The sequence below is a fragment of the Mobula hypostoma genome, chromosome 16 (genome assembly GCF_963921235.1).
Source record: "Mobula hypostoma chromosome 16, sMobHyp1.1, whole genome shotgun sequence".
NCBI classification, from domain to species: domain Eukaryota; kingdom Metazoa; phylum Chordata; class Chondrichthyes; order Myliobatiformes; family Myliobatidae; genus Mobula; species Mobula hypostoma.
Genome location: NC_086112.1, coordinates 3,248,432 through 3,269,962, shown reverse-complemented (window position 1 = coordinate 3,269,962; position 21,531 = coordinate 3,248,432). Strand labels below are relative to the sequence as shown.

The following is a 21,531-nucleotide window of genomic DNA, read 5'->3' as shown; positions in this document are numbered from 1 at the left end:
TATTCAATCCTGGAATCATTTCTGTGAATCTCCTTTGAACTTTCTCCAGTTTCAGCAAATCCTTTTTAAGATAAGGGGCTCAAAACCACACACAATACTCCAAGTGAAGCTTCACCAGTGCTTTATAAAGTCTCAACATCACATTCTTGCTTTTATATTCTAGTCCTCTTGAAATGAATGCTAACATTGCATTTGCCTTCCTCACCACAGACTCAACCTGCAAATTAACCTTTAGGGAATCCTGCAGAAGGACTCCCAAGTCCCCTTGCACCTTAGTTTTTCGTATTTTCTCTCCATTTACATAGAACGTAGAAAGTTACAGCACTTCACAGGCCCTTTGGCCCACAATGTTGTGCCAACCATGAAGCCTACTCTAGAGACTGCCTAGAATTTCCCTAGTGCATAGCCCTGTATTTTTCTAAGCTCTACGAACCTATCTAAGAGGCTCTTAAAAGACCCTATTGTATCTGTTTCCACCACCGTCACCAGCAGCCCATTCCACGCACCCACCTCCCTGTGTGTGAAAAACTTACCCCTGATATCCCCTCGGTACTTATTTCCAAGCACCTTAAGACAATGCTCCCTCGTGTTAGCCATTCCAGCCCTGACTATCCACACGATCAATGCTTCTCATCATCTTAGACACCTCTATCAGGTCACCTCTCATCCTCCATCACTCCAAGGAGAAAAGGCCAAGTACACTCAACCTATTCTCATAAGGTACTCCCTCTAATCCAAACAACATCCTTGTAAATCTCCTCTGCACCCTTTCTATAGTTTCCACATCCTTCCTCTAGTGAGGTGACCAGAACTGAACACAGTACTCCAAGTGGGGTCTGACCACGGTCTTATGTAGCTGTAACATTATCTCACGGCTCTTGAACTCAATCCCATGGTTGATAAATGCCAACAGACCATACACTTTCTTAACAACACTGTCAACCTGCACAGCAGCTTTGAGTGCCCTATTGACATGGATCCCAAGATATCTCAGATCTTCCACACTGCCTAGGGTCTTACCATTTCCATTATATTCTGTCTTCAAATTGGACCTACCAAAATGAACTACTTCACACTTATCTGGGTTAAAATCCATCTGCCACTTCTGAGACCAGTTCTGCATCCTAATGATGTCCCGTTGTAACCTCTGACAACCCTCCAGACTATCCACAACATCCCCAACCTTTGTGTCATCAGCAAATTTACTAACCCACTCTTCTACTTCTTCATCAAGGTCATTTATAAAAATCACAAAGAGGAGGGGTCCCAGAACAGATCCCTGTGGAAAACCACTGTTCACCAATCTCCATGCATCATCTACATACGAACCATCTACAACTACCCTTTGCCTTCTGTTGGCAAGCCAATTCTGGATCCACAAAGCAAGGTCTCCTGGATCCCATGCCTCCTTACTTTCTGAAGGAGCCTTGCATGGGGTTCCTTATCAAATGCCTTACTGAAATCCATATACACTACATCTACTGCTCTACCTTCATCAATGGTTTCATTTCTTCTACCAAAGTGCATAACCATACATTGTATTTGATCTGCCACTTCTTTGCCCATTCTTCTAATCTGTCGAAGTCTTCTATTTCCTCAGAACTACCTGCCCCTCCATCTATCTTCATATGATCTGCAAACTTTGCAACAAAGCCATCAATTCTATCATTCAAACCATTGACATATAACGTAAAAAGAATCTGTCCTAACATAGACCCCTGTGGAAATACCACTAGTCACTGGCAACCAGTCAGAAAAGGTTCCCTTTATTCCTACTTTTTGCTTCCTGCCAATCAGCCACTGCTTTATCCCCGCTAGAATTTTTCCTTTAATACTATTGGTTCATAGCTTGTTAAGCAGCCTCGTGTGGCACCTTGTCAAAGGCTTTCTGAAAATCCAATTTGCAATCATGTAAAATTTAATCTAATCAAAAAGAAAGTTAACACTTTGCTTTTAAAGAGTTAGATCCCCTAATATTTCATCCGTGTTCCTATTTTTTCACCAGGAACTGCTCTGTATAAAGTCCCAATAGCCAGAAGACCAGCGCTCTTTGGGAAGCATACAGTGAAAAACCCCTAACTCCACAAGTCTCTTCAGCAATCCTTAAATCTTTTTACATTCCTCCCATTCAGATATTTATTCCTTTCCCCTTCATATTATATATTTCTTCAAGTCAATGGTCATGTACAATGATGAATCTTTCATCTTCTTTCTCCTTTGACTCCTCTGTTTTACTGGCTACTCCTCCTTTCAACAGAAGATATCTTGCAGTTGCTGGAAATCTTGAGCAGTACATACAATATACTGGAGGAACTTGTCAGATCAGGCAGCATCTATGGAGGGAAATAAATAGTCGATGTTCCCTGATGAAGTGTCTTGGCCCCAAGATTCGAGACTTTATTTCCCTCCAAATATATTGCCTGACCAGTAGAGTTTTTTTTAGCATGTTGTGTGTATTTCTCCTGCATTAGTACTGTTTTCATTCCATTTTGCTGATGCTGTTCTTAACACTGCAAATAACGATGGTAGCCTTATCACTGATCCACCACAATGAATACCAATCTCAACTCTGCAAATAATGATGGCAGACTTATCATTGATCGAACTCATTATCTTTGAGTACCAATCTGCTGACTCTCAGTAACTTCTGCTCTCTGTTCAGCTCTTCTCTTTTCTTGGTTTCTTCAGACACTATTTCCCAAGCTCCATCTTGCTCCAAGTTCTCTGGTTAAAACTTTTATTTTCAACTTTCAAAGATACTACACCCTCAGGAAAAAGCTGAGATCCACTTTCATAGCATAACTAATGCCAAGAGGTATCAGTTAAGGAATAGCTTTATCAGAGCCAACGTCTACTTCTGGGAAATGCCCTTAACCTGCCTCACAACATCTCATGAATGTTAACACTGACTCGCCTGACATTGCTCAATCTGTTTCAATGGGTGAAATGATATAATGGACACACCAGAAGGACATAAGATCACAAAACATTGGAGCAGAATTAGACTATACAGCCCACTAAGTCTACATTGCCTTCAATCATGGCTGATCTGTAATCCCTGTCAATCCCATTCTCCCTGTAACCTTTCTTGCCCTTACAAATCAAGAACCTACTAACCTCTACTTTAAATATACTCAATGAGCTGCCCTCCACAGCCATCCCTGGCAATAAATTCCAGATTCACCACCCTCTACCTAAAGAAATTCCTCATCATCCCTGTTCTAAAGGGACATCTTTCCCTTCTGAGACTGTGTCCTCTGGTTGAGACTACCCCTACTATCGGAAACATGCTTTCCATGTCCACTCTGTCCAGGCCTTTCAGTAGACTGGGAGGTAGGTACAGTAGATTCTGGGTGACATGAGGAAAGGAGATGGGTAAGAACTGGATTGAACAGAACAAATGATCAGTATTAACGGATTTGATAAAAGGTTGTCGACCTGAAGCACAGTGCTGCTCTCTCCACAGATGCTAGTTAACCTGTTGAGCATTTGCAACCTTGCTAATTTTGATTAATGCTAAAGATCTGTAGTTTTTTGATTACTATTTTCACTCTTTAAATAAGAACACACCAAATGTATAAAGAATCATTGGGCCGCTTGAGGCTGTCCCTACAGACTCATATCTAGTCAATCCAAGAAAGCTGGGCACCCAATGGCCAGTGCAATACTTGAGATGGGATTTTTTTTTTTAGTTAAGCATCTTGTGTAACAAAGAGGGAGGTTTATCCCTGGATCACAGCCATGAAATAATTCACTGGCACTTTGGATACTGGGTAAAGATAACCTTATTCCATAAAACATGTCTTTCTTTTCCCATCTGGCACCATGTCCTACATGACCACCTGCCCCACGCTTTAAGATGTAAATTAAATTGATGCCCTTAAATTTGCCTATCATTTATATTTTGAATTATCCATGATTTCATTATGCAACTTATATCTATTAAAATGCAAATCTTTTGGGAATGAATCTGTCTCCATTTCTACACTGCACATTTGTACAGACTATGCTGTCATTTGTGGCTGATTTGCAGTTACCTTGACTCCATAATTGCTGACTACCAAAAAAGCAATTCTTAGATGAAGAAATTGATGATTTGTTTATTTTATTGAGATACTGTGCAGAGTAGGTCCTTTCGGCACAGCGAACTGCGCCACCCAGCAACCCACCTAATCTCAGGACAATTTACAATGACCAATAAACCTACTAACCGGTACGACTTTGAATTGTGGGAGGAAACCAGAGCACCCGGAGGAAACTTATGCATTCCATGGGGAGAATGTACAGACTCCTTACAGATGAGATTGGAAATGAGCTCCAATGCCCCGAACTGATATAGCATTGCGCTAGCTGTGATACTACTGTGGTACCCTGATTACCAACAACACCATAGGTCATTTATCATGTTCATGGAATTGTCTCATAAATACTTCTTTTATGAAAATAGATTATACTACATTATAGAAATAGATTTCTTGACCACAGCATCTCTTTTACAGTTTCCTCTCCATTAACTTCTCATTCAAGTCTGCCATGTGGAGTTGGTTGCGTCTTACCTCCTGCATCCAATCCAGTACAGACTTCCCAGCTTCTTGGTGCCATACATTGTGGACAGAATCTGTCAATGCCACCGAAATCACTTTGCTCTTCACTTCTGCTTCTCGCTGAATCATCTAGAGTAAATAAAGTTATTTAAATTAATCTGAGTGCACCAGCAATGACTTCTCACCCTCAGTAATGGTTGAACAGCTATGCAGCCTGGAAAACCTCTTTTAGTTTGAAAGAACACCTACTATGCAAAGATAAGCAATTGAACAAAGTACTGTTGAATACCCAAAAATAGCAACTTAAAATGCTCACAATCTAGTGAATTTCTGATCAAATTATTGCTTTTTAAGTGCTTGTTGTTAGTGTCTGATGTATTGTAGATGCTTTCTGTGTGACTTCATGGGTTTCCTCCAGAGGTTCAGGTTTTTTCCCTCTTTCTAAAGACACGTGAGTTGCCTGGTGACAGCACAGTGCTGCAGTGCTGTCTCTCAGTTATAGGGTCCCAGCTTTGATCCTGATTCTGAATCAGTCTGTGCAGAATTAATGGGCTTCCCCTTCCTCCCCCATCAATCCCATGTCTTTCTTTTGGATGTCCCAGTGTCCTTCTATATTACAAAATTTGATTATAGTTTAATTAGCCACTGTAAATTAATCCTTTGTGTATGAAAGGGAAGTTGATGTGTGAACGAAAATAAGTTCAGGCATTGATTATCTGTAAGGAGTTTGCACGTTCTCCCTGTGGAATGCATTGATTTTCTCCGGGTGCTCCAGTTTCCTCTCACGGTACAAAGGCGTAACAGTTACTAGGTTAATTGGTCATTGTAAATTGTCCTGTGATGAGGCTAGGGTTAAATTGAGGTATTGCTATGTTGCGTGGCTTGAAAAGCCAAAAGGACCTGTTCTATGCTATATCTCAATAAATAAATTTTTAAAACAAAATTATCATTAAGCTAATGGGATGCTTCCCTCAGAATTAACATGGTCTTGCATTGTCTAAGAATGCTGTTATAAGCTGAAATTTCAGATGAAGGATGGTATTAAAATCAAAATTTAAAACTTACGCAACATTGAAAATAATCTCTTTAAAGAGTGAATTCAATTTTATTTACAGTTATATTGTAAATAACTCACAAAACAATATAAAATAGTTAACAATCATCAAGGACCCACACCATCCAGGACAAGCTCTCTTCTTGCTGCTGCCATCAGGAAGGAGGAACAAGAGCCTCAGGACTCACACCACCAGGTTCAGGAACAGCATCAGCTATCGGGCTCTTGAACTAGAGGGGATAATTCCATTCAAGTTCCCTTGCCCCATAACTGAACTGTTCCCACAAACTAAGGACTCCCTTTGAAGGACTCTTCATCTCAAATTCTCGATACTTATTGCTTATTTATTTATTAATATTATTATTTATTTTCTTTTGTATTTGCAGTGTGTTGTCTTTTGCACATTGGTTGTTTGTCCATCCTGTTGGGTGTAATTTTTTAATTCTATTGTGTTTCTTGTATTTACTGTGAATACGTGAAAAAAATGAATCTCAAGGTTGTTTATGGAGACATATATGTCCTTCGAACTTCGAACAATTCTGGGTGATAGTAAGGCCTCTGTAACATCGTATCTGGTTGTGTCAAAGCAGCATTAGAGCTTCCATAGATTTTAACTTATTTCTATTTTACTTCATGATATACTGCTGATCAATTTATCAACTTGAGTGTGGCCTCATCACGGCATGAGAGGATTCCATGGACTGACATGTCGGAATGGGAATGGGAACTAGAATTGAAATGGGTGGCCACCAGGAGATCCCGCTTTTTCTGGTGGACAGAGGAACTCGGCGAAGCTGTCTCCCAATCTACGTTGGGTCTAACTGATATACAGGAGGGCACTCCGGGTGCACTGGATACAGTAGATGACTCCAACAGTCTCACAGCTGAAGTGTCGCTTCACCTAGAAGGGCTGTTTGGGGCCCTGAATGGTAGTGAGGGTGCAGGCATAGGGGCAGGTGTAGCTCTTGTTCTGCTTGCAAGGATAAGTGTCAGGGAGTAGAGCAATGGGGATGGACAAATGGACAAGGGAGATGCATAGGGAATAATCCCTGTGGAAAGCAGAAATTGGGGGGAGGAAAAGATACGCTTGGTGGTAGAATCCCCTTGAAGATGGAGGAAGTTACAGAGAATTTTGTGCTGGACCTGGAGGCTGATGAGGTGGTAGGTGAGGACAAGAGGAACCGTATCCCTGTTAGGGTGGCAGGACGATGGTGTGAGGGCAGATATGCATGAAATGGAAGAGATGCAGGTGAGGGCAGCATTGATGGTGGAGGAAGGAAAGCCACTTTCTTTGAAGAAGTAGGACAGTTCATCAGTTCTGGAATGAAAAGCCTTATCCTGAGAGCAGATGCAGCAGAGACAGAGGAATTGAGAGAAAGGGATGGCATCTTGACATTCCCCATACCCATCTCTCTCTCTCTCACCTTATCTCCTTAGCTGCCCATCACTTCCCTCTAGTGCTTCTCCTCCTTCTCCAGCCCTTTATCTCTTTATGACTTCCCAACTCTTTACTTCACACCTCCCTCTCTCCTGGTTTTACCTATTACCTAACACCTTGTACTTCTTTCTCTCCTCTCTCCACCTTCTTACTCTGACTTCTAATCTCTTTTTTCCAGTCCTGATGAAGGGTCTCGGCCTGAAACACTGACTATTCATTTCCATTGATGCTGCCTGGCCTGCTGAGTTCCTCCAGCATTTTGTGGTATTACAAAAGTTATGAATATACTGCTGTGAGTTCAACCTTATAATTTAACCTCCTATTTTGGTTGATGGTCATAAACTGTTCTCTTTGTTGTATTCTAAAACTCCGATTAGGTTATAAACTAAATTACCTGTTATTCTCAACATTTATAAACCATACTCTAAAACATTTACTGGAATTTGATTGCTAATGACTTGTGGATATGGCCCAGTCCATTACAGTCCATCTCTCCCCCAACCCCCAACATAGTGAGCACACGTACAAGGAGCACCGCCACAAGAAAGCAGCCTCCATCATGGAGGACCCCCATCATCCTGGCCATGTTCTCTTCTCATTGCTACCATCAGGAAGAAGGTATAGGAGCTTTAGGTCCCACACCATCAGGTTCAAGAACAGTTATCACCTTCAACCATCAGGCTCCTGAACGAGAGTGGATAATTTCACTCATCTCAACTCTGAACTCCTCACTGAACACAACCTATGGAATCACTTTCAAGGATTCTACAACTCATGTTCTCAGTTTGCTTTATTTATTTATGTATGTGTGCATGTATTTATTTACTTATGTTTATATGTGTTAGCACAGGTTGTCTTCTGCACAGTGGTTGTTAGTCTTTGTGCATTGTTTTTCATTGATCCTATTGTATTTTTGTTCTAATGTGAAATCCTACAAGAAATGGAATCTCAAGGTTGTAGATTGTGACGTATACATACTTCAATAATAAGTTTGCTTTGAACTTTGAACATAAAAATAAAGATATAAGTACTATAAATGGTTGAATATTTATTTTCTATTACTGCTACAAGAAATTAATGCATTAGGATATAAATTCCTGTAGCTGAATACTTTTTTTATGGAGACAGAGTAAATATTATTTTATGAAAATCTATGGTACACAGAATAAACCTCATTTTTCCATTGCTTTATTTTATATATTTAACATCTGCATTTGGAAGCTAAATGGAAATTGATCTTCATTGCCCATTAGAGTTCGAAGGCTTCTTCAATTATTCTACTAGGGCCATTCGTACAGCACAGCAACAGGGTAAGACAATGCTCTCAAGCTTTGAACTAAAGGTCAGCATTCTACTGAGTGTCAGCAACATTTCAGAGATCAAAGTTCAAAGTAAATTCATTTACAAAGTACACATATTTCACCATATACAACCCGGAGATTCATTTTCGTGCAGACATTCACAGTAAATACAAAAAACACAGTAGAATCAATGAGAGGACACCACTAGTCACTGTCAGCCAACCAGAAAAGAGCCCTTTTCTTCCCATTCGCTGCTTCCTGCCTATCAGCGATTCCTCTGTCTATGCCAGTATCTTTCCTATAATGTCATGGGATTTTATCTTGTTATGCAGCCTCATGTGTGGCACCTTATCAAATACCATCTGAAAATCCAAGTAAATGACATTCACTGCCTCTTCTTTGTCCACCCTGCTTGTTACTCCTCAGAAACTCTTAACAGATTAGTCCGGTAAGACTTTTTCTTTCCAGAAAACATGCAGACTTTGACTTATTATTACATTATATAATTTCCTTGGTTTTTATTCCTCTGTAATTCCCGTTATGCCATTACAATACTGGATTCTTGATTACCTGACTGGCAGACCACAGTACGTGTGCTTGCAACACTGTGTGTTCGACAGAGTGATCAGCAGCACTGGGGCTCCACAGGGCACCGTCTTGTCTCCCTTTCTCTTCACCATTTACACCTCGGACTTCAACTACTGCACAGAGTCTTGTCACCTTCAGAAGTTTTCGGATGATTCTGCCATAGTTGGATGCATCAGCACGGGAGATGAGATTGAGTACAGGGCTACTGTAGGAAACTTTGTCACTTTGTCACATGGTGTGAGCAGAATTATCTGCAGCTTAACGTGAAAAAGGCTAAGGAGCTGGTGGTAGACCTGAGGAGAGCTAAGGTACCGGTGACCTGTTTCCATCCAGGGGTCAGTGTGGACATGGTGGAGGATTACAAATACCTGGGGATACATATTGACAATAAACTGGACTGATTAAAGAACACTGAGGCTGTCTACAAGAAGGGTCAGAGCCGTCTCTATTTCCTGAGGAGACTGAGGTCCTTTAACATCTGCCGGACGATGCTGAGGATGTTCTACAAGTCTGTGGTGGCCAGTGCGATCATGTTTGCTGTTGTGTGCTGGGGCAGCAGGCTGAGGGTAGCAGACACCAACAGAATCAATAAACTCATTCGTAAGGCCAGTGATGTTGTGGGGATGGAACTGGACTCTCTGATGGTGGTGTCTGAAAAGAGGATGCTGTCTAAGTTGCATGCTATCTTGGTCAATGTCTCCCATCCACTACATAATGTACTGGGTGGGCACAGGAGTACATTCAGCCAGAGACTCATTCCTCTAAGATGCAGCACAGAGCATCATAGGAAGTCATTCCTGCCTGTGGCCATCAAACTTTACAACTCCTCCCTTGGAGGGTCAGACACCCTGTGCCGATAGGCTGGTCCTGGACTTATTTCATAATTTACTGGCATAATTTACATATTACTATTTAACTATTTATGGTTCTATTACTATTTATTATTTATAGTGCAACTGTAATGAAAACCAATTTCCCCCTGGGATCAATAAAGTATGACTATGACTATGACTATATACCTGACTTATGCTTCTCCCTCCCAGAATGCAGTATGAATTCTGTCATATTATGATCACTAACTCCTACGGGTTCCTTTACCTTAAGCTCCCTAATAAAATCTGGATTATTACACAACACCCAATCTAAGATAGCCTTTCTCCAAGTAGGCTCAAGCACAAGCAGCTCTAAAAAGCCACCTCAAAGGCATCCAACAAATTCCCTCTTTTGCTATCCAACACCGATCTGATTTTCCCAATTCCACCATTACAATTGTGACATCATCCTTATTACATGATTTCTCCAGCTCCCAATGCATTCACAGCCCCACATCTTGGCTACTAATTGGAGGCCTATATATGATTCCCATAATGTTTTTTTTTACCCTTGCTGTTTCTTTGTAATGAGTGAGGAGAAGATGGCGGCGCAATGCAGCGTGCATGGCCTCTCCGGTGAAATGATATCGTATTTGTTAAATAGAGGCCGTGCACAATCCTGATTTGATGGAGATGGATGTGAGAAGCACGGAGGAACATCTGGAGAAACTTCTGAAATGTCCGGTTTGCTGCCACTGCTACTGTGCGATCGAGAATCTCCAGAGGGAAGGCCCCAAATCCTCAGCTTTGCCTGTTGCTGGCGGCCGGGGCTGTGGTCGAAGTGCTCGGCAGAGATGGTGCTCGGTGTTGGAGGGCTGGTCGGAGGCTCAAAGTTTTCAGACGGACTGAGAGTCGGCTGTGGTCGGGTGGTTCCAGGATGCTGCATCGGCAAGTTTGCGGCACTGGAAGCTCATGGCAGGGAGAGTTTTCTTCCTTCTACCATCTGCGTGAGATGTTGGGACTTTCAAGAGACTTTGAGACTTTTTTTTTACCATGCCCATGGTCTGTTCTTCTATCAAATTACGGTATTGCTTGCACTGTTGTAACTAAATGTTATAATTATGTGGTTTTTGTCAGTTTTTCAGTCTTTGTCTGTCTTGTGTTTCTGTGATACCACACTGGAGGAACATTGTATCATTCCTTAATGCATGCATTACAAATGACAATAAAAGAGGACTGCGTGTCCTCATAATCTAATCTAATCTAAATTCCACCCACAAAGAGTAGACATTCTCTGACCCTATGTCACCTCTTTCTAAAGATGTAATCATCTCTTACCAACAGAGATACCCCACCACCTATGCCTTCCTGCCTGTCGTTTTGATACAAGGTATATCATAAGACCATAACACATACGAGCAGAGTTCGGTCATTTGGCCCATCGAGACTGCTCCGCCATTCAATTATGGCTCATCCTTTTCTCTCCCTCCTCAACCCCATTCATTGATCTTCTCCCCGTACCCTTTGATGCCATGTCCAATCAAGATCCTATCAAGCTCTGCCTTACCTGCACCCAACAACCTGGCCTCCACAGCTGCCTGTGGTAATAAATTCCACAAATTCACTACCTCTGGCTAAAAACATTTTTCCGCATGTTTTAAATGGATGCCCCTCTATCCTGAGACTGTGCTCTCTTGTCCCAGACTCGCCCACCATGGGACCCATCCTTTCCATATCTATTCTGTCCATGCCTTTCAACATTTGAAATGTTTCAATGAGATCTCCCCTCATCATTCTAAATTTCAGTGAGTATAGACCCAGAGCTATCAAATGTTCCTTGTATGATAACCCTTTCATTACTGAACATCCTCAGAACCCTCCCCAATGCCAGCATGTCCTTTCTCAGACAAGGAACCGAAAACTGTTCACAATACCCAAGATGAGGCCTCACCAGTGCCTTATAAAGCCTCAGCATCACATTCCTGCTCTTGTATTCTCGACCTCTTGAAATTAATGCTAACATTGCATTTGCCTTCCTCACCACTAACTCTGCCTGCAGGGGGTTCTGCACAAGGACTCTCAAGTCCATTTGCATCTCAGATTTTTAGACTTTCTCTCCATTTAGAAAATAATTTGCACATTTATTTCTACTACCAAAGTGCATGACCATGTATTTTCCAACATTTTATTTAATTTGTCACTTTCTTGCCCATTCTCCTAATCTGCCTTAGTCCTTCTACAGCCTACTTGTTTCGTCAACACTACCTGCTTCTCCACCAATCTTCGTATCATCTGCAAACATGGCAGGAAAGCCATCTATTCCATCATCTAATTCATTGATATACAATATAAAAAGAAGCGGTCCCAACACTGACCCCTGCAGAACACCACTAGTCACTGGCAGCCAACCAGAAAAGGATCCTTATATTCCCACTCACTACCTCCTACTAATCAGCGAGTGCTCAAACCATGCCAGTAACTTTGCTGTAAAACCATGGGCTCTTAACTTGGAAAGAAGCTTCATGTGTGGTATCTTGTCAAAGGTCTTTTGAAAGTCCAAATATACAACATCTACTGCATCTTCTTTATCTATCCTACTTGCAATCTCCTCAAAGAATTTCAACAGGTTCATCAGACAAAATTTTCCCTTAGGAAACCATGCTGACTTTGTCCTATATTGTCCTGTGTCACCAAGTTCTCAATAACCTCATCCTTACTGATTGTCTCCAACATCTTCCTAACCACTGAGGTCAGGCTAACTGTCCATAATTTCCTTTCTGCTACCTTCCTCCTTTCTTAAAGAGTGGAGTGACATTTGCAATTTTCTAGTCCTCTGGCACCATGCTAGAGTCCAATGATTTTTGAAAGATAATTATTAATGCCTCCACAATCTCAAACCATACCTCTTTCAGAGACTTTGTGTGCATTTGACTCCAGTTGACTTATGTTCTCTTAAGTCTTTCAGCTTTTTAAGCAGCTTCTCCCTTGTAATAGTAACTGCACTCATTTCTCTTCCCTCACACCATCCAACATCACGCACATTGCTGGTGTCTTCCAAAGTGAAGACTGATGCAAAATACTCATTTAGTTTATCCGCCATCTCTTATCCCTGTTATTATTTCTCTGGCATCGTTTTTTAGCAGTACTATATCCACTCTCACCTCTCTTTTATTCTTTACATTCTTGTAAAAATTTTTACTATCCACTTTGATATTGTTTGCTAGCTTGCTTTCATATTTCCTCTTTTCCTTCCTAATGAGTCTTTTAGTTGCTCTCTAGGTTTTTAAAATCTTCCCAATCTTACCACAAACTTTTGCTTTGTTGTATGCCCTCTCTTTTGCTTTTACATTAGCTTTGACTTCCCTTGTCAGCCACAGTTGTACTATTTTGCCATTTGAGTTTTTCTTTGTTTTTGGAATACAGCTATCCTCCACCTTCCTCATTTTTCTCAAAAACTCACACCATTTATGCTCTGCTGTCATCTCTGCCAGCATCTCCTTCCAATTTACTTTGGCCAAATCCTCTTTCATACCACTATAATTTCCTTTACTCTACTGAAATACTGCTACATCAGACTTTACCTTCTCCCTCTCAAGTTTCAAGTTGAACTCAATCATATTGTGATCACTGTCTCCTAAGGGTTCTTTTACCTTAAGCTCCCTAATCACCTCTAGTTCATTACGTAACACCTAATCCGGTATAGCTGATCCTCCAGTCAGCTCAATGACAAATTACTCTAAAAAGCCATTTCATAGGCATACAACAAACTCAGTTTCTTGAGAGCCATTCCCAACCTGATTTTCCCATTCCACCTGCATATTGAAATCTCTCCTGACTATTATAACATTGGCCCTTTGACATACCTTTTCTATTTCCTGTGTAATCTGTGGCCCATATCCCAGCTACTGTTGGGAGCCTTGCATATAACTGCCATCAGGGTTCTTAACTGAACCCACAAGGATTCAACATCTTCTGATCCTATGTCACATCTTTCTACTGATTTGATGGCATTCTTTACCAGCAGAGCCATGCCAGCCCCTCTGCCTACCTTCCTATCCCTCTGATACAATGTGTAACCTTGGATATCCTTTGATATTAACCTCCAACTATGACCTTCTTTCAGCCACTTTCAGAGATGCTCACAACATCAGATCAACCAGTCTCCAATTGCGCCCCGAGTTCATCCAGCTTATTCCGAATGCTACGTGTTTTTAAATACAGCACCTTCAGTGTTGCATCCTTCACCCTTTTGAATTTTGCTTCTGTGGTACAATTTAACTCTTTGCACTGTCTGCATTTGTATCCAATCATTGGCTTGTCCTTCCTTACATTCATATTACACGCATTTGTGTATTTGTAATTCTGCTGGCTCATCCTCAGCTCTATCATACTGGTTCCCACCCCACTGCATAAGCATGTGCTGGCATTGGAGAGGGTTAGAAGATGTTCACAAGAATGATTCCAGGAATGAAAGGGTTAATATATTAGGAGCATCTGATGGCTCTGGGCCTGTACTCACAGAAGTTAGAAAAATGGAGTGGGGTGGGAGATTCTCACTGAAACATACTGAATATTGAAAGGCTGAGATAGAGCGAACATGGAGACGTTTCATATTATTGGGGAATCAAGGACAAAAGGCCTCAGAATAGAGGGGCATCCCTTTAGAAAAGAGATAATGAATTTCTTTAGCCAGAGAGTGGTAAATCTGTGGAATTCACTGCTATGGACAGCTGTGGAGGGCAAGTCATTGGGTATATTTAGGTGGAGGTTGATAGGTTGCTGATTAGTCAGGTGCAAAAGTTTATGGGTGGAAGGTAGGAGGATAGGGTTGAGCAGTATAATAAATTAGCTATGGTGGAGCAGACAATGGTCTTATTCTGCTCTTATGTTTGATGGTCTAACTCATCTAATTGATGATACATGATGCGGTGCAAAAGGAATAAATTACAGGAAAAAGATTTATCTGGGGATAATATCAGAAAATTACCAGAAGTAAAAGACCAGCTACTCGAGGAAAAGACATTTGGAAAGGAAATTTTACAAATACTGCTGCCGATGCAATACCTTAGTCAACGAAAAGGCACATTTGGAAAAGTTTGGCACACTCCTCACGTATTTTTCTATTATTCACTTAACAGAAGGAAAAAGTCATGGGAAGCACACCTGTTCTCTCGTTCTGTACCCCCATTGGGATAACTCCATTTTAGGGAAGACAACCACAAAAATAATCCTTCAGTTTAAAGCCTTCACCAGAAAATTTAAACATTTTTCAATATAGATATTTTGAGAATTGAAATTTTGAATTTTAAGCAGATGAAAAGCACTCTGCTGGAAATTACAATACATTCGGCACCCTGCTATAAGAAGCATCTATAGATGATAGTCCTGATGTTATTGCATTTATATTTCAATTTGATTAATGACATTGGCTAAGGACAATTACTTAGGCAGACTCTGCTCTGCCTGATGGGGCAGGTGCACACATGCAGTTCTGCATATCAGTCTCATTAAAGAGTATTGTTTGGCCTTGATCAACATTTTTCACTGACAGCATGGTCAAACTAAGAAAATCACCACATTGAAAATTATGGGTAAACCCTAACAGTCTAATGTTCTACATATCTGAACATCCATGCGAAGGTGACATATTAATATGCAGGCACTTAACATACCTACAAACACAAAGAGATAGATATGATGATTAAAATATAAACAACAACATCTTAAACAATCATTATAGTGTACAACAGATGAATGCGACTATGGATATTGTGTGTGGTTTCATAAAGTACATGCAATTGAAACACATATTCTGGTTAATTGGGACAAATTAGGATCAGTAGCTTTTCGTCCAATTAAATATTTGCCCTAATTAAACAAAATTTCATGGAAATAGTTACAAAGGTGTACCATCTATATGAGTAACAATTTATTTAAATGAAATACAGAATAAATTAGAACACTACCAATACCTCTACAACACTATAAAACTATATATTAGTTCTTAATTGCTATCGACAGAAGAATTAATCTTGTTGCTGTTGTGTTAGTTTGATTGACTGCAAATAAACACAATCAGCATAGACACCTAGTGCAGATAATGAACTGTCGCCATACAATGCCATCGACGCTTGTCTCTCCTAAATCTTTATTTTCATTGTAACATACAAGATTACTGCAATATCTTCAAATTCTTCATCATTCCTAACTTGTTGAAGTAGTGAAATCATTTCATTTTAACTCCCAGCCTTTTCAGGCATCGCCAAGCCTGAATGCTTGAAACAGTGGTGACCAAAAGAATTCTGAATTGTCTTACTGCTTATTTCTCGCTAACTATCAAAGACAAATATCACTGCGCTTTGAACACAGACACACATAACTGATGATATTTAAAAACTGTTCATTTTAAATACTGTCACACAAGTGCACACGATTGACATTAGTTAGAAACTGTTCAGCAAAAGTCTCCTGCCCTAATTAAGTGGCATAGTGTCCCAAATAAACAAAAGGAATCCTGGCTATTTTCTCAATGTTTTTGTTCTTTAAAAGTTGTCCCAAACAAGTGGCTGACCGATTAACTGATGGCCTGGTTAACTGGAATCCACTTTACTTAGTTATTCTATCTTGGCCACATTATTATTTTTTTCTCTCTGCTAGATTATGTATTGCATTGAACTGCTGCTGCTAAGTTAACAAATTTCACATCACATGCCGGTGATAATAAACCTGAATCTGATTCTGAACCGATTTTTACAAACACAAACATCAGTCTAATCCAAACTGCGCTCAAGTTTAGAATAATGAGAGGGGATCTGACTGAAACCCTATCGAATACTGAGAGACCAAGATAGAGTAAGCATGGAGATGATGTTTCCATTCGTGGGGGCGGGGGAGAAACCAGAGGGCACAGCCTCAGGATAGAAGATCGTCCATTTAGAACAGAAACGGGGAGCAATTTCTTTAGCCAGTGGGTGGTGACTCTGTAGAATTCATTGCTACAGACGGTTGTGGAGGCCAAGTCATTGTGTGTATTTAACATGGACGGTGATAGGTTCTTGGTTACTCAGGGCATCAAAGGTTATGGGGAGAATACAGAAAAGTGAAGTTGTGAGGAATAATAAATCAGCCATGATTTAATGGCGGAACAGACTTGATGGGCCAAGTGGCCTAATTCTCTTCCTATGTCTTATGGTCTAAAATATTCAATGTTATTGCTTGTTTGGGAAAGATGAACACATTTCCTCCATTAGTCACCTCTTGCAATATGCTGAAATCTGAAATAAATCAGATAATAATAGCAATACTCAGCAGGTTGAGCAGCATCAACGTAGAGAGAAGCTGAACTAATGTTACAGGTTGAGGTGCCAAGAAGGAGATGCTTAGATGAGTGACTGCAGCAACAGTACATGGTTACAATGAGTACTAGACGGATGTCCATTTCGGCATTTTCCTGGCTCCTGGGTAGGCTCAGAAAATATTCTGTTATCCTTCTGATATGCTATGTATTTAATGTAAGGGGTTTGGTGATTCAAAAGATATTTGATTATATTTTAGTAGCAACTCCACCACTGGCTTAGTTAAAGTTATGGTCCAGGAAACTGGTTACATAGAAAGGAAATGACCATCGTTTTTTAACTTCAAAGGTACTCTTGAACAAGTTATTTAATTTAAAACTACTGCTTAGTACAGGGCATGTAGTAACTATTTTAGTATTGAATGATGCTTCTCAAACTGTATTATTATAGAATTACTTCTCCATTTGGTGAAATTTATCTGTCAGGGTTCATTGGAACTGAAACAAAGGAAACTTATTTCCAAACCTTCAGGGAGATTTTACTAGTCACAATGGTGCATAGTGATATTTACATTAATAATGTTTCCTCCTTGCTTAAGATAATCTTGGAGATTATTTTCTAAATGGAGAGAAAATTCAAAAATATGAGGTGCAAAGGGACTTGGGACTGGTCATGCAGGATTCCCTAAAAGCTAATTTGCAGCGTAAGTTGTTGGTGAGGAAGGCAAGTGCAATGTTAACGTTCATTTCGAGAGGACTAGAATATAAAAGCAAGGTTATAATGTGAGGCTTTGTAAGGTCTCACCTGGAGTATTATGAGAAGTTTTAGGCCCCTTATCTAAGAGAAGATATGCTGACATTGGAGAGGGCCCAGAGGAGGTTAATGAGAACGATTCAGGGAATGAAAGGGTTAACGTATCAGGAGAGTTTAGAAGAATGGGGGGAGGAGATCTCATGGAAACCTATTGAATATTGAAAGACTGGGAAAGAGTAGATGTGGAGAAGATGTTTTCTACAGTGGGGGAGTCTAGGACCAAAGGGCACCGTTTCAGATTGGGACATCCCTTTATAACAGAGATGAGAAGGAATTTCTTTTGCTAGAGTGTAGTGCATCTGTGGAATTCATTGCCACAGATGGCTGCGGAAGCCAAATCATTGGGTATACTTAAAGCAGACATTGATAGGTTCTTGATTCATAGTGCATCAAAGGTTATGGGGAGAAGGCAGGAGAATGGAGTTGAGAGGGATAATAAATCAGCTATGATGAAATGGTGGAGCAGACTCGATGGTCCGAATGGCCTTATTCTGCTCCTATATCTTAATGGTCTCATGTCCTTCATTAGAATAAAAAAAAGAGTTGAGAAACAGAAAACCAAGAGGAATTTTGAACTAAATGCCAGATAAATAGAGTAGGGAACATGAGGAAGATCAAGATGAGAGGAAAGATGTAGCCAAGATTGAAAGATTACAGAGAAAATTTATAACGATGTTGCCGGGAATGGAGAACCCGAGTTATAAGTAAAGATTGAATATGTTAGAACATTATTTCCTAGTATGTAGATGACTGAGGGTTGATTTGAGAGAGGTAAAAATAATTATGAGGGGCATAGATAGGGTAAGTGCAAGCAGGCTTTTTCCACTGAGCTTGGGTGGGACTACAACTAGAGGTCATGTGTTAATTGTGAAAGGTGAAATGTTTAATGGGAACATGAAGAAACTTCTTCACTCAGAGTGGTGAGAACTAAGGAATGAGCTGTCAGTGCAACTGGTGGATGTGATTTCGATTTCTTTTTTTGTAATTTATTTTGATTTCAACGTACAACAGAAGTTTGGATAGGTACATGGATAGTAGGGGTATACATGGCTATGGTCCCGGTGCAAGATGATGGGATTAGGCAGTTACGTAGTTCAGTGGTGGGCGAACAGGGCCAAGGAGTTACAAGCCTTCTCTGACTGCAATGACTCAAGAAGCTTCTATGAAGCATCAAGTTTGTGTATGGTCCATCAAAACAAGGCACCTCACAACTCCTGAGCAAGGACAGTACATCCATCTTCACTGAGAAGTCAGAGCACATGAAAAGATGGCAAGAACACTTCCACGAGCTGCTGAACAGACCAGGAACCACCACCATGAAGCACTGGGCAGAGTACACCCTCGACCCATACTGTTTGAGCTAGATGCTCCCCCTACTCTTCACAAGGTCATCAAAGCCATCAAACAGCTAAAACCCAACCTGGGCATGCAGGTACAGCAGGCGGTGAAAAAGGCGAATGGTATGCTGGCATTCATAGTAAGTAAGTAAGATTTGAGTACAGGAGCAGGGAGGTACTACTGCAGTTGTACAAGGCCTTGGTGAGACCACACCTGGAGTATTGTATGTAGTTTTGGTCCCCTAATCTGAGGAAAGACACCCTTGCCATAGAGGGAGTACAAAGAAGGTTCACCAGATTGATTCCTGGGATGGCAGGGCTTTCATATGATGAAACACTGGATCAACTAGGCTTATACTCGTTGGAATTTAGAAGATTGAGGGGGGATCTTATTGAAACGTATAAAATCCTAAAGGGATTGGACAGGCTAGATGCAGGAAGATTGTTCCCGATGTTGGGGAAGTCCAGAACGAGGGGTCACAGTTTGAGGATAAAGGGGAAGCCTTTTAGGACCGAGATTAGGAAAAACTTCTTCACACAGAGAGTGGTGAATCTGCGGAATTCTCTGCCACAGGAAACAGTTGAAGCCAGTTCATTGGCTATATTTAAGAGGGAGTTAGATATGGCCCTTGTGGCTAAAGGGATCGGGGGTATGGAGGGAAGGCTGGTACAGGGTTCTGAGTTGGATGATCAGCCATGATCATACTGAATGGCGGTGCAGGCTCGAAGGGCCGAATGGCCTACTCCAGCACCTATTTTCTATGTTTTCTATGTTTCTAAGCACCAGGGCCTGACGGTATCGCAGCCGAGATCTACCAGTATGGTGGTCACACACTGACATCATGCCTGCACCAGCTGTTCACAAAGTTGTGGGGAGCTGCAGAACTACCACAAGACTTCAAAGACACATCAATCATGACCATCTACAGGAACAAGGGAGACAAGAGAGACTGCAAGAGTTACCGTGGCACCTCTCCTCTGTCAGTTGCAGGAAAGATCATCCTTAGATGCTTGGTGTTCAACATCAGTGACAATATCCTTCCAGAAAGCCGGAGTGGTTTTCGAACAGGCCGTAGTACAGTGGATATGATCTTTTCACTGAGGCAGCTCCAAGAGAAATGTGTTGAACAGCAGAGAAGTCTCTATGTCACACTTGCTGATCTAACCAAAGCGTTTGACACTGTTGGTAGAGATGGCCTGTGGAAGCTCCGACCAAAATTCGGTTGCCCCTCCATGACTGATCAACATCATCTGTCAGTTCCACAAAGGCATGGAAGGCCGTATCAACATGTGTGGTGAGTTGTCAGACCCATTTCCCATCAGCAACGGCGTAAAACAGGATTGTGTTCTGGCTCCTACTCTGTTTGGACTATTCTTCACTGCTGTTCTTCAGGATGCCACATCAGACCTGAAGTTAGGGGTCTTCCTACAAACGAGGGCTGATGGCGGGCTCCTCAACCTCTCAAGATTGAGAGCAAAAACAAAAGTCAGGGACATTGTGGTGCATAAGCTACAGTTTGCAGATGACTGTGCACTGGTTGCCCACTCTCTTGAAGACTTACAGGAGATCACCAGTTGCTTTGCCAGTGCAGCCAAAAGCTTCGGACTGACAATCAGCCTGAAAAAGACAGAAGTTTTGTACCAACCGGCTCCTGGCTCAAGCTACGAAGAACCAACTGTCCTCTTTGATGACACTCGTCTCAATACTGTCAACATGTTTTGCTACCTGGGAAACATAATAACATCCTCAGCTTCTCTGGATGTAGAGATTGAGTCAAAAACCAGAAAAGCCTGCTTTGTCTTTGGCCAGCTGAAAGATCGAGTTTGGTCACAGAACATCAGGTAGGCTACCAAGTGCAAGGTATACAGGGCATTGTCATACCAACCTTGTTATACGGATGTGAGACATGGTGCCTATATCAGAGACACTTACGCCAGCTTGACCAACTGCAGCAGCGTCACTTACATTCTCTGATGAACATCACCTGGCGAGACAACATCTCCAATACCAAGGTCCTCTCTCGAGCTGGAATGCCAGCAGTTTCAACCTTGGTGATGTCAGCCCAACTGCGCTGGGCAGGACATGTTGTCAGAATGCCTGACGGAAGACTGCCCAAGGACATCTTGTACGGCCAACTGTCCCGTGGTACCCGAAAACGAGGAGGCCAGCAACTACGGTACAAGGATGTTCTGCACAGGAGCCTCAAGAAAGCTGACATTGCCCCATCAACATGGGAAGATCTGGCTCAAGATCGTTCACAGTGGAGGGACGCCATCAGAAACGGTGTGGACGCTGCTGAGAACAAGCTGAACGAGGCAACAGAGGAAAGGCACAGGAAGCGCCACAAC

At 41.4% G+C, this 21,531-nt stretch overlaps 1 protein-coding gene across 6 annotated transcripts in view; it reads right to left on the bottom strand.

Moving 5' to 3' along the window:
• arb2a (ARB2 cotranscriptional regulator A) overlaps positions 1–21,531 on the bottom strand; it is a 547,284-nt gene that overhangs the window by 235,208 nt on the left and 290,545 nt on the right. For all 6 annotated transcript variants that reach the window (XM_063068471.1, XM_063068470.1, XM_063068465.1 and 3 more), the window contains one exon: positions 4,557–4,673. In XM_063068471.1, the coding sequence (XP_062924541.1) occupies positions 4,557–4,673 (117 nt within the window). The remainder of the gene's footprint in view (positions 1–4,556; positions 4,674–21,531) is intronic.